This window comes from Adiantum capillus-veneris, chromosome 19 (genome assembly GCF_014529385.1).
Source record: "Adiantum capillus-veneris isolate H3 chromosome 19, ASM1452938v2, whole genome shotgun sequence".
Lineage (NCBI taxonomy): Eukaryota > Viridiplantae > Streptophyta > Polypodiopsida > Polypodiales > Pteridaceae > Adiantum > Adiantum capillus-veneris.
This window is the reverse complement of record NC_140949.1, coordinates 112,185,342-112,207,233: the sequence shown is the minus strand read 5'-3', so window position 1 is coordinate 112,207,233 and position 21,892 is coordinate 112,185,342. Positions and strand designations below refer to the sequence as shown.

General features: G+C 42.6%; 1 protein-coding gene across 5 annotated transcripts; it reads left to right on the top strand.

Annotated features, from left to right (window-relative positions):
• The first annotated feature begins 3,262 nt into the window (after window positions 1–3,262).
• Window positions 3,263–11,858, top strand: LOC147434674 (acetylajmalan esterase 2-like). Of its 5 annotated transcripts, none has more exons than XM_086491127.1 (7): window positions 3,263–3,907; window positions 4,552–4,770; window positions 5,685–5,827; window positions 6,000–6,270; window positions 6,409–6,615; window positions 7,850–7,893; window positions 7,991–9,124. In XM_086491127.1, exons 1-7 carry the CDS (start codon window positions 3,634–3,636, stop codon window positions 8,027–8,029), a joined length of 1,197 nt encoding a protein of 398 aa, XP_086347253.1. In that variant the 5' UTR covers window positions 3,263–3,633; the 3' UTR covers window positions 8,030–9,124. The 5 variants fall into 5 exon arrangements, with proteins under 5 accessions (XP_086347253.1, XP_086347250.1, XP_086347252.1 ...); XM_086491126.1 differs by having other exon boundaries at window positions 3,268–3,907; window positions 6,409–6,510; window positions 7,776–7,893; XM_086491124.1 differs by lacking the exon at window positions 7,850–7,893 and having other exon boundaries at window positions 6,409–6,510; window positions 8,982–11,858.
• The last annotated feature ends 10,034 nt before the right edge of the window (window positions 11,859–21,892 follow it).

The window sequence follows — 21,892 nt, the reverse complement described above, 5'->3', positions numbered from 1 at the left end:
TACCCTCAGAGGAAATTCTTTATGGATTTTATGCATGTTGCATGTTCCTGCCCTCGCATAATATGCTCGCTTTTGAGGAGGCATTCTACACTGGCTTCTTCACGTGGCGAACGAAGATATTTGCGCCGGTGATAAGCAACCTCACATCAAGATTTGTAGGATACTCGACTGTGGAACTGAAAAACAGAGTTACCATGCAATTTTTGCAAGTGCCAAAAAAAGAACGCCATAAAGCTGTGTCAAGGGACGACACAAGGCGAGGAGGGGAGGAATGTTAGCAGCAAACTAACGCGGACAACATTTTTCAGAGTTCTCCTTGTAAAACAATTATTATTTTGATTGTTAAGTATGGAGCCTGATTTACCCTTGTAATTTTCTGTGGTAAAAGAGCACATTTGTAAGGCCCCCATTATGAGGAGAAGCCATCGTGCGTGAAGGAAAATCACTCACCGGAAACCAAAATTTTCACGGACAAGAATCAGGGGCAACTTTAAAGGCCTCGGGGGCGGAGGCCCCCGAGACTTTTTTTTCGCCGGAATATTATGGCCGGATGGCGGCCGGAAAGTGGTCGGAAAACAACCGGTCGGTTGACCGGTGGCCGGTAGTCAATGGCCGGTGGCCGGTGGTCGGAAGTCAATGGCCGGTGGCCAGTGGCCGAATTCAATGGCCGGTGGCCGAATTCAAAAGTAGACTTGTCTTCTCAAGGGCGGCCACACATGGGCGGATTGGAGGGTCCGATTTGGACTTATTCGCACAAGGGCGGCTACACATGGCTGTCTCTCATAAGAGAGGGCAACCCTTTTGGCCTATAAAAGGAGACCATTTCTACACACATTTCATAGTGTGAAGTTGATGCAACAAGGTAAGTGTGAGGTGGTGAGAGTGAAGTGGTGAGAGTGAAGCAAGGCGGGAGCTCCATTAAGGATATAATCCCTTTGTAAACTACTTCTTGTTTTGAAGTACTAAAGCCATTGAGTGGCTGCTTTCCCGTGGACGTAGCCCACATTGGGTGAACCACGTATATCGTGTGTACTCTCTCTCTCTCTCTCTCTCTACTCTATAATCTCGTGTATATAAATCTGTCTCTCTCCATTAAGTAATCTACTCAATTATCTATTTAGCTACGTCTTATTTCCTAACATTGATAAATCGAGAATATTCTAACTCCTATTTTCTTGGTAAACTTTGTAATTAATGAGCCGGGGCTACAAGCTTCTAGATTGTATCAACCAATCAATTCCCAGCTGTGGTAGAACTCCAAATTATTACTTTTGACCACCCAAAAACCTTGGCTAAGGTATAAAAGCCAATTTTTGTAAGTTTCGTATAAGTTTTTTGGATAAAAAATACACAGCGTGAGCTAACGGCACTCACTTCTCTCCTTCTCGCGCTTCCTACTCCCTTCCCGGTTGTCACATTGTGAGTGCGTTTGTTGCATTGCAACCGCAAGTAAGAGCTCTACGCATTGACGTAAGCCATTCACAGTATTTCGTAGCTTTTGACGTCGCCGACCCGAGGTTTAATTTCATCATAACTAGGAATTTACATGTTCAAATCAAAAACTAAGCATAGGTTGGGTATTGGGGCATCATTGCTAAGCATTTAGATGCATTCTGAGTCGAAAAAGACTAGGTCAAAAATCCACTGATGTTAATAATCACAATTTTGAAACTTGACCTAAAGTGGGGTTTGAAGCCATAGGCATGTGTGCTCAGGTCTTGTAAACTTGTCATAGAAGTTTTGTTACGTTTGGATGTCATCTGATGCTGTAACGGATGTGATTTGCTTGTCGATGAGCGATTGGCTTTTGGTGATTTCAATCACTTGAGTGTAGCCTGAGTTAGATACGAGTTGTTAGTTGTTTTCCAAGAGATTGGCAACCTCTTGTAGCCTCTATGCACTAAACGAGTCAGCTTCGTCCCATGGTTTGACAAAATTAATCGTGGTTCTTGCTAATACTGCAATAAGATAGGATGGTGAGGTTAAACATGCATCCCACGCGCGCGCGCACACACACACACACACACACACACCTATTGAGAGGGAGAGGTGTGCAAAGGCGACAAAAATGAAAACATCGACAGAAGCCTCTATCACAGGAGGAGCAGAGAGAGAGAGAGAGAGAGAGAGAGAGAGAGAGAGAGAAGAAAAAGAAGAAGAAGAAGAGAGTTATCCGAGATATCTCAGCAAGAAGTTTTTTTTCTTTTTTGGTTGTATTCCATCTAATGTAAACGTTGGTGCTACCTATTGGCTTCAAAATAAATCTATTCACTACTACTTACATAGTACATCGTGAAAGACACTCGAGATAGAAAAAACCTAAAGGGAAACTAAGCAAACAAAAAAGCAAATGTAGTAATGCGCAATAGACCGTCTCTCTTTGTTTGACTTTTTACTCTTCTGGTTTGACTTTTTGTTGCCATAGGTCTTTTCATCTCATAAACTCACCCTTCACTTATTTCCTTGTCATGTTTCTAAAGGCTTTTTAATTTTTTGAGATTGGGAAGACTTAATGGATCTAAGATTTAAAAAAACCTATTAACACAGTAGATTCCCTCTTGCTATTGTAGGGAGCAGATTCCCTCTTGCTATTGTAGGGGCCCTCCTCAGACTCCTTCTCACGCCTCCTTCCCTGGCCCTCTATCACCCCTTGCCCCAAACATCTACTGTAGCTCCTCGTGCAAGCAACCATCACAACATCCCGCCTCCCCTCTCTCTTTCTCTCTAACCCCCTTCTCGTCCTGTCCCTAACTAGGAATCTCAACATGAATTCTTCCTCCCATGTCAATGCCTGACGTAGAGATAAACGCCCTATTGATAAGCTTGAATTCTCCCACCCAATAGGTGATACCTATATTAGCCTCTAGAGAAAAGAAAAATGCCATGCCTCTCGAGAGAGAGAGAGAGAGCTCCTGCCACCACCATCTTCATGGTGATTCCAGAAGCGTGCATGAGAGAGAGAGAGAGAGATGCGTTGCCTCCATGCAGAGCTTGTCGTTGCTTAACTATATAAACTATGAACTGTGTGTATGTATGTATGAGAGAGGAGTCAACAATCTCAGGCAACGGGGCGGGGGGAGAGAGAGAGAGAGGGGGGAGGCGAGGGGGAGGGGGAGGAAAAGAGATAATCTTTCAAGATTCCTTCTCTATTTCTTTTTCAACATGGGCATCACTTACAAAGAATCTTTTAAGATTCCTCCTCTATATCTTTTTCAACCTTCGTGGTGTCGAACATTTCAAAGTTGAAAGGTCAAACTTCAACTTCTACCCACCATATGATTCTTGTTTACTTTCCTGGCCTCATCCTCGACCTCGTCAACTTTCCCTTCTCTTTCCCACCAATTTGAGACAGACTTCTCCTCCTTCCCGTTGGACACAGCCCTTTCATGAGAGAGAGAGAGAGAGAGAGAGAGAGAGAGAGCACTCCAGTTGGCAAAGTGAAAGAGACTCAGGCGGCGGGAGAGAACTCGAGACGGCACTGCATGTATGCTTTCCTCCTGGCAGAGCGACATTGCAGACCTTTCTTTTGCAAGTGTCACCTATAAAACATTTTCCAAATCAGCGTCTGCACCAACGACCTCGCAATCGCCATTGTTTCATCACAAACTAATTGCCCATTCCTGACGTCGATCGATGATGGCCCCAAGATTATTCAGCGTAGTTACTGTTAGCTTGGCTCTCTACTTGATATTGTCGTCGGCCCCTGCTCATCAAGCAGCTGCAGCAGCTGGAAGGGGGCCTTCGTTGGAGGGCATGTATGCGTGGGGAGACTCCCTCACCGACACTGGCAACTACCAACTCAGCATTGGCGTGGATTCCCCTACGGCCCATCTGCCCTACGGCCAAACCTTCTTCCACTACCCAACTGGTAGAGCCTCCGATGGAAGACTAGTAGTGGACTTCCTAGGTAATCTCTCTCATGAACAGGTCTTGAGTTCAAAACTCGTTTTATAGATCTTTGAAGTCCATGTACAAGGTTCTCTCTCTCTCTCTCTCTCTCTCTCTCTCTCTCTCTCTCTCACACACACACGTTTTCTTGGTCCCATAGGTCATATCTGACCTTCTAGGACGATAATGGAATCTATCTATCTATCTATCTCTCTCTCTCTCACACACACACACACACACACATTGTGTGGAATTGTATGAGTAAAATAAGAAAAGGATTCACCAACCATGATAGATTGGTTACCAACAAGTCTTGAGTTCTATGAGATCTCTTGGTTGTAATCTTGCACCGTTAAAAGCTTTTCGTTTTCTCTCTTTTCCTCTCTTTAAATGGCACGGGGTGGCTGAAAGCGGACGTGGATCTCGACATAATCTTGACTAGCAAATCAAGCCACCCCTAATCCAAGTTCATTCTAGTTCACCACTTGATTAAACTCTCAAGATTGCCTTGTGATATTTGCAACACTTGATTATCCACATAATGATTAGGACGTTCTATAACTTTTGTAATCTCTATAACTTCTAACTACACTCAAGTTGCATCAAACTTTTGTAATCTTCTATAACTTCTAACTTCTAACTATAACTTCCATCAAATTGCAGCCAAACAAGCAGGACTTGATTTTCTATTGCCCTACCTTGGATTGAACAACACTCAAGTAAATAGCAAAGGGAAATCACTTGTCAACTTCGCTGTTGGAGGAGCCACAACTCAGAATGTGGATTATCTTAATGCCACCTACAACATCTCTGTTTTCATTCCCTATTCACTTGACAAGCAAGTCCAGTGGTTCTCAACGCTTCCCATTTCCAAAGACAAAGGTGCAAAATACTCTCTCTCTCTCTCTCTCTCTCTCCACTTATGTACACACATAGGGTATGCATGGAACGAAGGAACGACCCTACCGAAATGGGGAGCTTGCTCTTCGCATTCCCTTTTTCAAGAAACATTCCTTGTCTACGTTCCCACAAAGGAAGGGAACCACAAGGAACATATTCCTTGCGTTCGGGAGTGCCGTTTCTTTTGGCAACAAAAAATGGTGCACGGTTTTGTTATTTTTTCACGAAGTAGCTCTAGTGAGGCAATTCTAGGCTTTCAAACCTCTCTCACCTCCGCAAAAATACAACTCTCCCACCAACTTTTGTTTTATATCAAGTTCTCTTGTGGTCTACATTTCCATATTAGGAAAACCGTTTTTGAAAATGTTTGAAGTTCTGATATTATATATATATTTTTGTACAACGCTTCAAATAGAATAGATGATACTCTTATTTATAGTAAACTTGAGTATCCCTTGGCTCTTTTCTTACTCTTGTTCTTGCTCGTTGCTCCCTACTTTTTTCCGCTCCCTCATTCCTCGTTACATGTTCAATGTGGCTATGATGTGTGCGCGTGTGTGTGCGCGCATGCACAGATACATGCATGTACACACATAAATATGTACAAATAAATCTATATGCGTACACATACATAGAATATGTACATATATACACAGACATACATATAATACACACACTGCATACACACACATACAACCATACATAACACCCACACGTGCACACGGACACACACATACATACAATGTGTGTGTGTGTGTGTGTGTGTGTGTGTGTGTGTGTGTGTGTATGTAACAAATCCATTAAACCCAAAATCTTGTGCCATAACCCCTACTAACTTTGGATATTAATGCAGGCGTATGTGATTAGTTTGTCATTTGTTGAAATGTGTTTTGTAGATGCCTTCTCCAAGGCCCTTATCTACTTTGGACCAATAGGAGGGAATGACTATACCTATGCTTTACAGAATGGCTTTTCATTAGACGATATCGTCACAAAGTTTGTCCCGAATGTAATCAAGATTATACAAAATGCATTAGAGGTTAGTACCCTTTTTTCACTAAACTAATTAAAATTTTTATTTTAATAATTGTCAATGGTTAGTTTTTTGCCTCACTACATGGCATGTCAATTCCTAAAAAGCTTTTGCACGTCACGAGTTCCAACGTATTCCTAAAGTTGCTTTAAAATTTATTTCTTTTGGGACAATGTAGCTATTGATTGCTAGTGGTGCCAAATACTTGGTGGTCGAAGGAGGTTATCCCATTGGTTGTACTCCGGTTTACACAAAATTGTTGTGCATAAATGCAGCAACAGACGAGTATGGGTGTGTGGAAGAGCTTCAAAGCCTTAATGCTATTCATGACAAGCTCTTGAAAGAACTCGTTTACAATCTTACTACCAAGTATAATGAGGATGTCCATCTCATCTACTTTGACCAATTGAAAGCTTATGCTGAAATTATAAAGCATCCATCTCACTATGGTATGGTTTATCTAATTTTCCTTCAATTCCTATTAACAATCCAATTGTTATACATTGCATGTGGTTTTTTCATTTTCAAAGTCATAGATATTTATATAAAGGTTTGAATTTAAAATTTAGAAAATCTTGTCCTTTCAGGGTTCATTAACACAACGGATCCATGCTTTGATACGCTCCACTCAACCAACCTCACGAGTTTGGAAGCATGCTCAAGTCCATCAACATATGTTAGTTGGGATGGTAGACATTTTACTGAAGCTACACATAATGTCCTCTTTAACCTCTATAATACCAAAGGATTTGTGACTCCCTATCCCAATTTTCTCACATCAAAATTATTCAAAGGTCACTTTCACTAGAAATAAATGAGAGAGTCATTATCCAAACGAAGTCCAAGCTCTTAGCCCTTTATTTTTTGAAAGACACCCTATATAATAAGTATATTTCTTGATGCGATATTGAATTAGCCATGCTCTAGAGGCTATGCTTCTTGTTATTGAGTGTACTGTTCATTTAATGCACAAATGATTCTTATTTAGGGTCTTTTCACTTGAGATTTATATCCAGTTAATTATCTTCCACTCAATGAGGCAACAAAAAGAGATCACTTTCTCCTCCTATTTCAGGATGAGATACTAAATGAGGTAGCTAGTCATGAGAAGTACATTGTGTGTGATGGCTACTCATGCTACTTTCAAATAGGGATTTGGAGGACCAATTGAAAACAACCTTCATCACTCCTTGGGGTTGTTATGCTTTTAGAGTTATGCTATTTGGCCTGACAAATGCTCCTGCAACTTTCCAATGTTTCATGAACATGGTGTTTCAAGCATTCTTTGGAAAGTCAATCAGGGTGTTCATTGATGATTTCTGCATTTATAGCTCAAAATCATTGCATCTACAAAAGGTAGAAGAAGGTTTAAAAAAACTTTACGACATGGGAAGTCAACTCAACCCCGACAAGTGCCACATAGGTGAGGATGAAGTGATCTTGCTTGGTCACAAGGTTTCCTATAAAGGTATTGAGGTGGATCCAACAAAGGCAAAAGCTCTCATTGAGCTACCATCACCAAAGAGTCTTAAGGAGGTCATCTCATTCATTCAAAAGGTGAAGTATATGTCACACTTCATTCACTTAGCTTCGGAGTTACTTCACCCTTTGCAAAAGTTGACACAACAATTAGAATTTGCATGGTCTGATGATCTTGAAGAGTATTTTTGTAATATTAAAGTCATTCTGTTAGAGCTACCAACACTCATGCCTCCTTGTTGGGAGTACACATTCTTTGTTAGCTCTAGTGTTGGGAAGGAAACGAGTGGTGAAATTTTATTACAACAAGATCCCCACAGTACCAGGATGCGACCCATCTACTTTGCTAGTAGGGTCATGAGTGCTTTAGAGAGAGGCTACACGAAGGCAGAACTCATGGTGCTTTCTATCATGTTTGCAGTGAGAAAGTCTAGATCCTACTTGCTACCAAAACCTTTTGTAATTCTCACTGCAGAAAATTTGTTCCCTTGGGTGTCATCTCAAAGTGGATTATGGATTTTCAAGAGTTTCAATACTCTTTCAAGGTAGAAGATAGTGTGCGTGCACAATTGGCAGGGATTCTCACTTATAAGGTACATGAGAAGGAAATAAAGGTGCCTGAAGTAAAGACCCTACCATTTCCACCACCTAAAATTATTCCTAATACTTTTACCTTGTTCTTTGATGGAGCTTTTCGACAAGCCACAGGGAAAGCAGAGGGAGGTCTAGTATTGCTCAACCCAAGTGGAGAGGTGGTCATGAAAGAGAAGGTCAATCTACCAGGTTCAACTAGCAACAATGAAGCAGAATACAACACACTACTCCATGGTTTGAAGATGTGCATTGGCCAAGGTATACAATGTCTCATGGTAAAAGGGGATGCACTTCTCATTGTGAAGCGAATTCTAGGTATTTGGGCTTGTAAGAATGAAAGGTTAAGGCAAAAGGTTCATGCCATCCGTAAACTCTTCAATCAATTTGAAGAAGTACAATTGTATCATATTCTTAGGAAACAAAATGAAGATGTTGATTTGCTTGCCCAAAAAGCAATTGCATGTGTTGAAGATAAAGTGCAGGTTAGCATGGCAGTAACAGTGATTAAACAACCAAGGTACCATGGGATGGATTCATTGGCTCCTATTGTGAGCTACATTTTAGAGGGCGAGTTTCCAGAAGGCTTCACAAAGGCTCAAAAGAGGAATCTCATTAAGAAGGCGAGTTCGTATTTGTTTTTGGAAGGTGCCCTCTACCAAAGAGGAAAAGATCAAGTTTGCAGGAAAATACTGACAACCAAGGAGATTCCAGCCATTCTTGAAGGTTTGCATGAGGAAACGTGTTGTGGTCATTTTGCACAAGAACTCCCTGCGAAAAATATTTTGCTTGCCGAGTATGTTTGGCCAAGCTTGCACTTTGATGTTCAACATTGGTATAAAAGCTTCCACAATTGTCAGATTAATGGAAAAAAGCGTCTGTTACATGGTCCACATCAGCTAGTCCTTGCAAATGGTCCGTTTGAAAAATGGGGCATTGATGCTATGGGTCCATTGCCTAGGAGTAAAAATGGAAAATTGTATATCTTGGTGGCCATAGACTACATGACTAGGTGGGTAGAATCTCAAAGTGTGGCAAGAATAAATGAGAGGACAGTTAGTAAGTTTGTGTACACTCACATTTGTTGCAGATTTGGCACACCTTTGGAGATTGTTTCTGATAATGGTCCAGGATTTAGGAAGGGCTTACTCACAGAAGTTTGTGATGAGCTTCACATTCTACATCAGCATAGCACACCCTACAATCCTCAATCAAATGTTTTGGTAGAGAAGGCTAATGGCATCATTGCAGAAATCATCCGAAAGATGGTAAAGAACAAGACAAAGCTATGGGATGACTTCTTGGATGGAGCATTGTGGTCCTATTGAACTACCTACAAGGAAGCGACAGAGTTCACACCCTTCCACCTAGTCTATGGTCAAGAAGCTTTGCAACCCATCGAGCTCAACATCCCAACGATGCGACTTCATGGAAAGGTGGCACAAGGCAAAGAAGCAGCATGGGAAGATCGACTTCTCACCCTCGCAGAACTAGAATGGAAACGGGAGGCGGCTTATGAGTGCTATAAAAGAAAGGCTACACAAATAAAGGACAAGCTCGACAAAAAGGTGAAAGACAAAGGGATCAAGGAAGGAGATTTGGTGCTAAGGTACGATAATCTCCTTGACAATCGCTTTGATGTGAAGTTCAATACTAGATGGCAGGGTCCCTACATTGTAAAGAAGGCCTATTGTTCACGCTACTATCAACTGATGGATTTGGATGGCAAGGAGCACCCCAAGAAGGTGAATGGGTATCGATTAAAGCTTTACTTGAGTCGAGTTCTACCAGAGGATCTACAAGAGCAACAAACAGCTACAATACCATGTAAGTCTTTGAGCTTGGTATCACAAGATGAAGATTCGATTAAGGCACCAAATATAACGAAGGATCGAAAAACACTCTCATTGGAAGGTATGCCTTTTGATGGTACATGAATGTACCATCATCTAGGGGAGGGCTAAATGATAGCCGTTTTTTCGGCTCTCTTAAAATGTTTTAAGAAGCCACTTCACCCAAAGAAACACCCTATCACAATGAATAGGCTCGCTTTTTCATTGTAAATAGTGTGCGTGCATTTATGATTTTTATCACATTTGTTTTATCAAATCATTGAGCGAGTCATTGGGCTAGGAGACAAAATAAATAAATTTATAATATTACGGTCCTCTTTACCTATAAATATTTTCTATCAAATAAAGGACCTAAGTAAAAAGGGTTTTTTTCAAAAAAATTGTATTTATGTAAATATATATTCCTAAATGTGCACATTTTTTCTAAATCTCTTTGCATCCTTTCACGGCATGAAATATTTCTATGTTAGTGTGTACATACCCCATAATACTTATTTTTACAAAATAAACCCATGCATTTCATCCCGCACCCTCGTGGAAGTCAAAATTTGTTTCTACATTGTCACTAACTTTCACTAGATATTTTCTCGCTTGCACATTTTCCTCTTTCACCCAAAAACAAAATAAAATACTCCTAGCATGATATTCCTTCATGGGTCCTGCACATATTTTTTTCCATACACCATGTGCTCATAAAGACAAGGGCTAGGAAAAATCAAAGCACTAGGTCTATCATGTACAATTGTTTTTTATTCTTCAAAATTCATCATCCATGCATGTGGCAAGGGCCACTTGGATTCCTTAGGTCATGGCATGGCTCATGGGGGGCTCACCTTTGGATGTATAAAGAGAATTCAACCAAAAAGGGTCCCACATAAGCACCTTTGCAGTCCCACAATACACAGCTTTTTGGGCGAATTTTGGCACCCTTCTATCATCCGAATCAGCAAAAGTTGTCAACATACAAAATGAGGCTCGTGAACTGAATTATTTTACATAAATACTTCAACATTTTTGGAGAAAAGCACGAATTTTGGTGAATTGTTTGCGGCGACCCAGTCTGCCCACTCTATGCACACAAGGATCCTCTCACTCTTCTCTCACATTTTCAAACTCCCACCCACATACACACTCATCCCTCTCCATCATCCTTTCAAATGTACAGATTTCCATGCCCTCTCACCTTCCTCATCATCTCTCCTTCCCCGCTTACCACCATAGCCTTCTACATACACATATGCTCTCATACCGCTCTCTACTACCCCCAAATTATAATTTCATGTTAACCCCTCTAAAAGGCATGAATTTTTCGCACTTTATCCTTGCATAACCTCTGCAAATCAGAGGTTTTTCATCAATAATCCTCATCTTCATCGTGGAGATCAACCGTGAAGGCGGTGCAAGAAGCAGAAGAAGAAGAAGAAGAAGAAGAACTGGCAGTCATTTTCATAAGGGTGAGTCCATAATTCTTAGAGGTTTCATCAATCTCAAGAGCTCATCCACCTCATTCACCCTTGGTTCCTCGACAATCAAGCCAATATCACTTTTGTAAATATGCCACTAACATTTTCTAGTGATCACTAACAACTAACCCTTCTTGTAAATTGCACCCTCTACTATCTACTAGAGTAGGCACCTCCAAGTTACTCATCTCACTCTCAATAATTCTCCCCCTTGAGCCCACATCCATGTGGCTTAAGGGATAAGGAAGACCCACTCCCATTTAAAAAAATCAAAATATTTCCTTATCTCTTGTTTTGTCAATAAAATTGATTAGAACTAATCCTAATCAAAGCTTCCAAAAATCTATAAATAGAACCCATCTCTCCTTGTAAAAGGCATCTCTACACCATTGCACACTAAATAGAACCCATCTCTCCTTGTAAAAGGCATTTCTACACCATTGTAAAAGGCATCTCTACACCATTGCACACTAGATTGAGCGTAGCACATGCCAGTTCTATCTTGGTTGTAAGAAGAGAGAAAGCTTTCTATACACCATCACTTTGGTGCATAGAAAAGCTTGAGCTAGTTGAGTGAGTGCGAGTAGAAGATATCTTTCTACCATTGTTGTATCTACCCCAACATCAATGAATTGGTAGTTTTGGGTGCAATTTCATCTCCAGAGGCACACGGTTCTCCTCCAATTTGGCTTGGCAAACTCATTCAGCTTCATAAGGTGACTTGTTTCATTGAAGGTTATTGTTTTGTTGCTTGTCCTTGTGATTCATTGGCTATTGTTTGTTGGCTACCATTGTAAAAGGGTGGATAGTGAGAGGGCTCCCATTACCCTAAGACAATGTGCTAGTGATGCTATAACCAAATCTTGTCACTTGAATCCGCAAGCCCTAGGTGCCTTCTTGTGCAAATCATAAGTTTGAAGCTAAGTTGTACTCTCTCTCTCTCTCTCTCTCTCTCTCTCTCTCTCTCTCTCTCTCTCTCTCTCTCTCTCTCTCTCTCTCTCTCTCTCTCTCTCGTGTTTTAGTGTGTGAGAGTGTTCCATTGGTGTTAGGGTTAGTGCAACGTCCTTACTTGATTTTGGGTTGCTCTAATGATTCTCTGTTTTTTTTTGCATCCTAGTTCGCTTTTAAACTAGGTGGTGCCCCTTTTGAAGTTGGGTTTTGGATGTGGGTTTGTTGTTCTGTTGTGCTTGTGGTTGCCCCAGCCCCAATTGAGTAGCACGGGAGCCTTGAGGGGTGTTTAGAGGTCGCCTCTCTTGTTGTCCGCCCTGGACGACCTCAGTACAAGTATGTTCACAACACTATTTGCAACAGACTATTAGCAGACAGAGCAAAGAAATTAGTGTATATGTATTGCAACAAAAAGATACTAAATCATATTGAAGTGCTGGCTACGAGGAGGAAATGTCAACCTGGTTGTATGATTGTCAAAACGAAGATGAAGAAAATTTCAATGTTGGTGTATCTCAATGCATTGTAGACGAAATAGAAGAGAATTTGATAATAGATGTGGAGGTTGAATTACAAGGAGAACCACAACACTCAGACTTAGAACCAGATAACAACTCAACTGATTCAATATAGCTTGAGAGTAGAATGAGTAAATGTAAAAAACCATTGTAAAAGACCTTGTATGCAAATGCGTTTTGAGTAATTACAATGCTTCATATTCTCAATAGTACATAGTTTGTAGCGATATTACATAGTTTGTCGATCTCAATTGTGTTGTCCTGAAGCAGCATCTTGCTCATCAAACAGATTTCTAATTGTGCTAGGGGTATCTAGGCGTGCTTGCTTGAATTTATATTCGTTTTCCATGCCAAACATAATATATATTCCTTGTGGAATATCTTGTGAACAGATTGCACATCGACTACTGTTTTGCATCAAACGAATAAGACAAACTAAATGATAATGGCGGCCACATGTCAATGTATGGTACCCACTCCATCCATCAAAATTCTTGTAGCAAACTGGACATTGTGAAGATGAGGATGCATCTGAAGTAGACGAGGGGACCAACTCCAGATGCAAGACAAGGTGGATAATGTGTGTCCCTTGCACAGGTGTTGGATTCACTCGCTATGTCAGGTTTTGAACTTCCTGACTTAAGCGGTGAATGCTTTTCTCCATCCGGACTTGTGAGGGTTGCGGTGTATGGGTGGCTATAGAAAGACGTGTTATTTTTGCATCTTTCTCTGCCAACTGTGTCATGTAGATATCGTTCTCTCTCTTTAATTGTAGGTCAGCACCTTCCACTATCAATGCCAGCTTATCTCGGGTGAAAGTGACACAACTCTCCCTTAAATCATGAGTGGCAACAGTTGTCTCCTTTGACGAGAAGTCTACTGGTCGTTGTTGCACAAAGTGAACATATAACATTTTTGCAAAATATAGTGCACAATCTGCATTGTGTAGGGGATGTCCATAAACCTCCAAATAAATCCTCTCAATGTTATCTTTGATACCATCATGGTTGCACTTTGAAACCTTCCACCTTCCTTTCTTGATCTCTGCATCCTCACATGGCCATATTTTCTTGATCATTTCCTTTGTCACTTCTTTGTTGATATCTTTCCATTGCATATGGTTTGGATTTTCCCACTTTGAGAGTCGGCGAATAGTACGCGTTGCTTGTTATGCCGACATGCCGTGTGCCAGAGACTTCATGCATTGAAATGCATTAACAGCCGCTTGTTGTTGATCATTAGGCAATGATTGGGTGTCAATATCTTGTTCTTGATCGGCCATTTTCTCTTAGAGCTACAGTCAACAGATAGACAAATATTCAATATCATTGGCAAATATATATTCTCACTCATTGGGACACTGCGCGGAATCCACTAAATCAAACCACAACAAATGTGACTAATTGAACCACAAGGCAAATTTGAAATACTGACAGTTAAATGTCACTTCTTTGAAATGACTAAAGATAATTGACTCAATTAGGTGAACCACTTCAAACTAGATAATATACTTCAATAAAAAAAAGAATACACTGGACAAGACATGTATATCATAGAAATGTTTAAATCGGATAAAGTGATGGTGCAAGTTCAACAAGTGGATGTTGGACAGGGTTAGGGTCTGTCTTTAAATGTTCTTTGAAAAATATCAACATGTCAGAAGCATTCCTTCTTTGGTCCCACTCTTTTAACTTCATCCAACAATCTACTTTAATTCAAATAGCCCTCATAACATCTTTGTCCGGGTGGTGAAAAACTTCTTCTGGAAAATAAACTTTTCTGGCTGCACTCAAAAATCTGCCAGCATGTCTAATAGGTAGCCCAATGCATAAATATCGCTCGCTTTTGTGTATGCATCTGCGCACCGTGGATCATATAGTTTGGGAGTAATCCTTGGTCGCTTAGCCATCTCGGCATTCCCTGCTCTCTGTGCATTCAAAACTGCTTCGTCCGACTATGCACTTGGAGACAGATAATTATTTGCTACGTGCTTAGAAGGTGTTCTCAGCATCATACCCCACTCAATGATGCCGACGCGGGGTTTATTGGCGCGAGTAAAGTCTAACATTACGTTGAACATGTGCACGTTGACGGGAGCAAAGCGAACCCCGAACCCCAACGGCCTCTAAAACACCGGGGACCGAATGGCGCGCCTCAAGCCTATCATGGTAAAGCAAACAGGGGGCACCACCTAGCTTCAGCGGCTAGGACGCAAACAACACACCACCATAACAAAGTTTTCATCCAAGAGAGATGGATGCTTGGGATTAATGATGAAGAGGAAAGGGAATGAGATCAAGTGAGAGAGAGAGAGAGAGAGAGAGAGAGAGAGGGAGGGGGTATAGCGGCTTAGTACTTAGGCATCACAAAAGGATGGCGAATCCGCACACCCTTCACACATACACAAGCTCACTCCAAAACACAAGACTAGGTGGCGATTCCGCACACCTCACATGGGCAAAACACTGCAAGAAAACATACTCACAAAACCTCAAGCTTTATTTAGAGAATTAGGCGATGAAATGGGGAGCATAGGGTAGGGGAATGAGAAGGGAGAGAGTGGTAGAGCGCATGGCGGATAGGTGGGAGTTGATGACGAAGACTCGCACGAGGGTTACGGCCATCATCCTTCATTTAGTTTCCCTTCATCTTCAATAGCCCAAGGGTGTGGAGGTCATGCTCAAGACGAGCATGGTGATGGTGTGGGTGTGTGTGTGTGCACTAGGCACACACAGTGCATAGTGTGTTCTTTGGTGATGTTGTGTGTTTAGTGTGATGGTGACCCCTCTTTATATAGGGGACGAGGGGGGAGAAATTCTAGAATTTAGAAATTAAGAAATCATTATCTACATAGGCCATGTGACTGTGGGCCCCACTTGTCTGGCTGTGTGTATATGTGCCAGAACAGCAGTCTCATGAGAGAGAGACTAAGAGAGAGAGATGGGCTGATGAAAAAAAGTGAGAGGTGACATGGAGAATAAAGTAATTACAAGAGGGGAGAGAGGGGAGTGTGTTCAGAGGTGAATCTGTGTGCAGATGTGTGTGAACACAAGAAAAATCAGGTAACCACCGGGTGGGGATGGGTCTGTGGGCACCTTTTTCAATGAAACTGAGTGTGTGTGAGTGTGGGGGAGGTTATTTAGCTACAAGACAAGAGACATGGCGCCCTTTAGAGAGAGGGGGGGGTATTTGGGTCATGGGATATGATAGGAGAGAGAAAGGGGGGCTGGGGTATACTATTTTGGAAGATATGATAAGTTGCATGTGAGTTAGGGTGCATTATTGGTGAGTTAGAATGCATTATTGGTGAGAGGTGGGGTAGCTTGAGGGGAGAGAGAAAGGAGAAATGACAAGGGGAAGAGAGAGGGGGTTGACCTTTTGAGTGGAGGAGAGGAAAAGGGACACACGGCAGGGCATCAGTGAAGAAAAAGGAGGCAAGGTGGGGATGGGCTACCCCGTAGGCATGAGGTGGCCTATTTTACCTTTCTCATATATTTACATAATCATACTTTATTTTTTTCCTTACTTTTTCCAATGCCTTTTATCACTCCCTCCCTAAGAGGGGGTTTCCATGGGGTGGGGACGAGAGAAGAGGGGTATGGGAGCTTGGCTTGTGAAAAGCCCCCATCATTAGCCCTCCCCTTTTGGCTAGAGGCATTCATGTCTCTAGCTCTGTTTCTTCTTCCGCTTAGCTATAGGATCCGATATCGAGTTTCCTTCTGAATTAGCCATTCCATTTGGCCATTGGTGAGATTTCTGGGATATTCATGAATCTGTAACAGGTCCGGGTGATAGCTTGTTCCTTGGAATAGTGTCGGTTGATTAAAGAGGAAGCCCATGGCTTCCAGAACTTTGTGCCAGTGTCCTCCTGGATCCCAAGTGAAAAATAGGATCATTGTCTGCAGTGTCTGAAAATATAATTTGCATGCCAAATTGGACCAAATTTGTAACCACCAGTAGCGAGAGGGGAAATGAGCATCTTGGCTCCTGCAAAGGCAGAACTGAAAATTATGATTCCCAAGAGTGTACCAAGAATCCACCATATATGGCCGCCTTGTTGGTGTGGTGAACTCAAGTTGTCTTCAGAATCCTGCTTACTGCCATGACTAGAAAAAATTGCAAGCATATCATGCTTCTTTTGGGTGTGCTCAAACATGTCAGCTTCCTTTATTGATGCTAATAGCAAGCCACCTACCTTGCGGCTTAAATACAAGCGTAATTCACTTACCTTTCTCCAAAGAGAGGATGCACTATTTGTAAAAAATTGTACCAAATTGCGAATGAGGTCTTCATTCTTGCATTCTATCAGGCTTTTGTCTATCCATGGCTCCTTTGCTCTTATCTCCATGCTGATCTTCTCTCTATATGTTATAGCGGCTAGCCATAGCCATAGGTCTGATGCATCCCATGCAAACACAATGCTGTGTTGTGGAGGAGTTTGGAACATCCTTAAAAGGTTGGCAACATATTGATCATCAAACTTACTCTGAACACCCTCACATAAACTGGAGGCATTACCCATCTCCAAGTTTATAACACCCTTCAGTAGACTAGAGGCATTACCCATCTCTAAGTCTATAACACTACACAATAAAGTCTTGCTCGGCTGCCAAGCCTCTGGAGCAATATCCAACTCCAAACCTTCAGTCATACTTACCTCTTCGTTATGGTCCTCTAGTGAAACTGCCTTGATGCAAGATTCCTTTAGCTTGCTACACTGTCCTGGGTCCATGCTGGTTTACAGGCTTCCGTTTTCAAAGCCCTCCCCTTTGATTGATATGTTGTCCATCTTCTGCAAAGCCTTGCTAGCAGGTTGGTTTTCCTCTTCTCTTGTATCTTTCATGCCCTTTGCATGCCTCTTACTCTGACGAGGCCTAATCAACACTTTACACCTTCTTACGCTTATGGCCCAATGCTGTCGATTGATCGCTTTGGTGCCTATTTCATTCAAGGTTAAAGATGTACTCACATTTGTAACACAATTTTCTTGGCTTACCTCCCCCACCTGGGTAGCATCTTTTGATTCTTTAACCTCTTGTTCCACTGCTTCAGTTCTTTGAATAGTCTTCTTACTTAATCCTTCTTCTGTTACACTCATCTTGACCTCTTCTGCAAGACCAATGATACTTGGTGTGCGGGTACCAATTGGTGGTGGGCGTAGGATGATTGTAAGTGGTGATTGTGGTGGTGGTTGCATTGGTGACTAGCGTCGAATTGGTGTGGCCAGCTGTGGTTGCACCACTGGTGGTGTAATTTGAACAGGTGGGATTGGTTGCCTGAGTGGCGGAGGTCTTGCTCTTGGTGGAGAGATCTGATTCTATCTCCCCCCTCTATTGAAATTATGCCTCCTCGGGTGTGGGCAGTAGTACATTTCATGGCCATCTTCCCCGTAGTTGTAGCAATGATACTCCCTATTTTGTCGTCGTGCTCTTCCAGGGTCTTGATCTCTTTCTTGACTCCTCCCTTGCTGTATTAAGTGGACAGACAAATTCTGCAGTTGGTCAGTAATATGGGCCAACATATCTTGTTGGTCATCTCTTACCCCAAGAGCCGGTGGTGGTGGTGGAATGGTGGTTGTCGTAGTTGCTGGTCGACGCGATGTTACTGATTCTGTTGACTCGGTTTCTTTGGCTTTCATTCACAGCTTTTTGTCTTTAAGGCGAGCAATCTCAACGGCTAACTCGTACGTAGCCGGGAATCTACCTTTCACCTTCTCCTTGAGAAGCGGCCATAAGCCATGCGCGAACCGATCTTTTTTTAGGAAATCGGGTGCAGCTTCCCCCCTAGCCAGTGACTCAACCCACTGTTCCCACAAATCCACAAATTTGGACTCATACGTGGCATATTCTAAAAGACCCTCCTGCTTCAAGTCTCTCAACTTGTCCCACAACTTTTCTGAAGTGGTACCTCCCCCAAAGCGCCTCTTAAAAGCGGTTTTTAAGGGTTCCTAGTCATCCTTGGTTGCTTGTGGAAGTGCATTGTACCATGATCTAGCTTCTAGCTTCATGAGATGCTTAAAGATTCTAACGCGGGATTCATCCGTATCTTTGTTGCTCACTACACATGCTACTTCAAAGTCATCTAGGAAGTCTGTTACCAAATCCTCCCCCTTCTTTCCTTTAAATGTTGAAAATGCTACACTTGCCATGATTACTGAGAGAGAGCTAGAAAGACACACTGCTTAACTTGCAAAAGTTTTTTTCTTCTTTACAAGGAGGCGTGTATACCCTCTTATTCTAGGACATAGATTAAAACTTCAAACGGTACATTGCCTTGTACCAAAGGTAAGACAAATGGTTGATCTGATGCCAGAACCTCCAAAAACCGCTCCCCACCCGGCATGGTGTCAATGACGTGCTGGTAGTGAGCCTTCAAATCCAGTATTACCTTGATTGAGCGTACACGTGTTGGTATGTGTGATCTGTCTTGAGGTAGGTTGTACTGATTCATGTGAAGCTTAGAGGTGCTTAGTCACTGTCCAAGCTTGTGGGAGAGGGTGGTGTTCTTTCCTGAAACAAACTCAGTAGATCCCTAGTTTCTCTAGTGAGAGTGTGAGCCAATGCTTCCGTTATCTGTGCTACAGCATCAGGTGCGACTTGAAAACTGACTGTGATAATTACCTCGGTGACTTGAGTTACCCGATTCTCAAAGTAGAATAGTGTTGATTCTCTATTGTGTAGAGCTCCTTCCATTTTGTTGTTGTGGGTTGGTTGTAGGTTGCGGACATGGTTTCGACCTTCTCCTTCTTCTTCTTGGCACTTGGCCTATGTATATCCACTGGGTTTGGTGTGTTGGTTGACTCTCCCACTGCAAATCAATTACCGTTACGCCTGGCACTCGAGCTTTGATGGAGATGCGGAGTTCGTCTAGTTGTGCTTGGAGCTCTTCTTCTTCTGTCGTCCAATTAGCAAATCCTGCTAGCCATTCATCCATTCACAATAGTTTAAGGGTTTCAGTCTTGTCAACTGAAGGGTTTCATGAAAAGATCCTCAGTGGGGGCACCAAATGACGGGAGCAAAGCGAACCCCGAACCCCGACGGCCTCTAAAACACCGGGGACCGAATGGCGCGCCTCAAGCCTGTCATGGTAAAGCAAACAGGGGGCACCACCTAGCTTCAGCGGCTAGGACGCAAACAACACACCACCATAACAAAGTTTTCATCCAAGAGAGATGGATGCTTGGGAGTAATGATGAAGAGGAAAGGGAATGAGATCAAGTGAGAGAGAGAGAGAGAGAGAGAGAGAGAGAGAGAGAGAGGGAGGGGGTATAGCGGCTTAGTACTTAGGCATCACAAAAGGATGGCGAATCCGCACACCCTTCACACATACACAAGCTCACTCCAAAACACAAGACTAGGTGGCGATTCCGCACACCTCACATGGGCAAAACATTGCAAGAAAACATACTCACAAAACCTCAAGCTTTATTTAGAGAATTAGGCGATGAAATGGGGAGCATAGGGTAGGGGAATGAGAAGGGAGAGAGTGGTAGAGCGCATGGCGGAGAGGTGGGAGTTGATGACGAAGACTCGCACAAGGGTTACGGCCATCATCCTTCATTTAGTTTCCCTTCATCTTCAATAGCCCAAGGGTGTGGAGGTCATGCTCAAGACTAGCATGGTGATGGTGTGGGTGTGTGTGTGTGTGCACTAGGCACACACAGTGCATAGTGTGTTCTTTGGTGATGTTGTGTGTTTAGTGTGATGGTGACCCCTCTTTATATAGGGGACGAGGGGGGAGAAATTCTAGAATTTAGAAATTAAGAAATCATTATCTACATAGGCCATGTGACTGTGGGCCCCACTTGTCTGGCTGTGTGTATATGTGCCAGAACAGCAGTCTCATGAGAGAGAGACTAAGAGAGAGAGATGGGCTGATGAAAAAAAGTGAGAGGTGACATGGAGAATAAAGTAATTACAAGAGGGGAGAGAGGGGAGTGTGTTCAGAGGTGAATCTGTGTGTAGATGTGTGTGAACACAAGAAAAATCAGGTAACCACCGGGTGGGGATGGGTCTGTGGGCACCTTTTTCAGTGAAACTGAGTGTGTGTGAGTGTGGGGGAGGTTATTTAGCTACAAGACTAGAGACATGGCGCCCTTTAGAGAGAGAGGGGGGTATTTGGGTCATGGGATATGATAGGAGAGAGAAAGGGGGGCTGGGGTATACTATTTTGGAAGATATGATAAGTTGCATGTGAGTTAGGGTGCATTATTGGTGAGTTAGAATGCATTATTGGTGAGAGGTGGGGTAGCTTGAGGGGAGAGAGAAAGGAGAAATGACAAGGGAAGAGAGAGGGGGTTGACCTTTTGAGTGGAGGAGAGGAAAAGGGACACACGGCAGGGCATCAGTGAAGAAAAAGGAGGCAAGGTGGGGATGGGCTACCCCGTAGGCATGAGGTGGCCTATTTTACCTTTCTCATATATTTACATAATCATACTTTATTTTTTTTCTTACTTTTTCCAATGCCTTTTATCACTCCCTCCCTAAGAGGGGGTTTCCATGGGGTGGGGACGAGAGAAGAGGGGTATGGGAGCTTGGCTTGTGAAAAGCCCCCATCATTAGCCCTCCCCTTTTGGCTAGAGGCATTCATGTCTCTAGCTCTGTTTCTTCTTCCGCTTAGCTATAGGATCCGATATCGAGTTGCCTTCTGAATTAGCCATTCCATTTGGCCATTGGTGAGATTTCTGGGATATTCATGAATCTGTAACAGGTCCGGGTGATAGCTTGTTCCTTGGAATAGTGTCGGTTGATTAAAGAGGAAGCCCATGGCTTCCAGAAATTTGTGCCAGTGTCCTCCTGGATCCCAAGTGAAAAATAGGATCATTGTCTGCAGTGTCTGAACAATATAATTTGCATGCCAAATTGGACCAAATTTGTAACCACCAGTAGCGAGAGGGGAAATGAGCATCTTGGCTCCTGCAAAGGCAGAACTGAAAATTATGATTCCCAAGAGTGTACCAAGAATCCACCATATATGGCCGCCTTGTTGGTGTGGTGAACTCAAGTTGGCTTCAGAATCCTGCTTACTGCCATGACTAGAAAAAATTGCAAGCATATCATGCTTCTTTTGGGTGTGCTCAAACATGTCAGCTTCCTTTATTGATGCTAATAGCAAGCCACCTACCTTGCGGCTTAAATACAAGCGTAATTAACTTACCTTTCTCCAAAGAGAGGATGCACTATTTGTAAAAAATTGTACCAAATTGCCAATGAGGTCTTC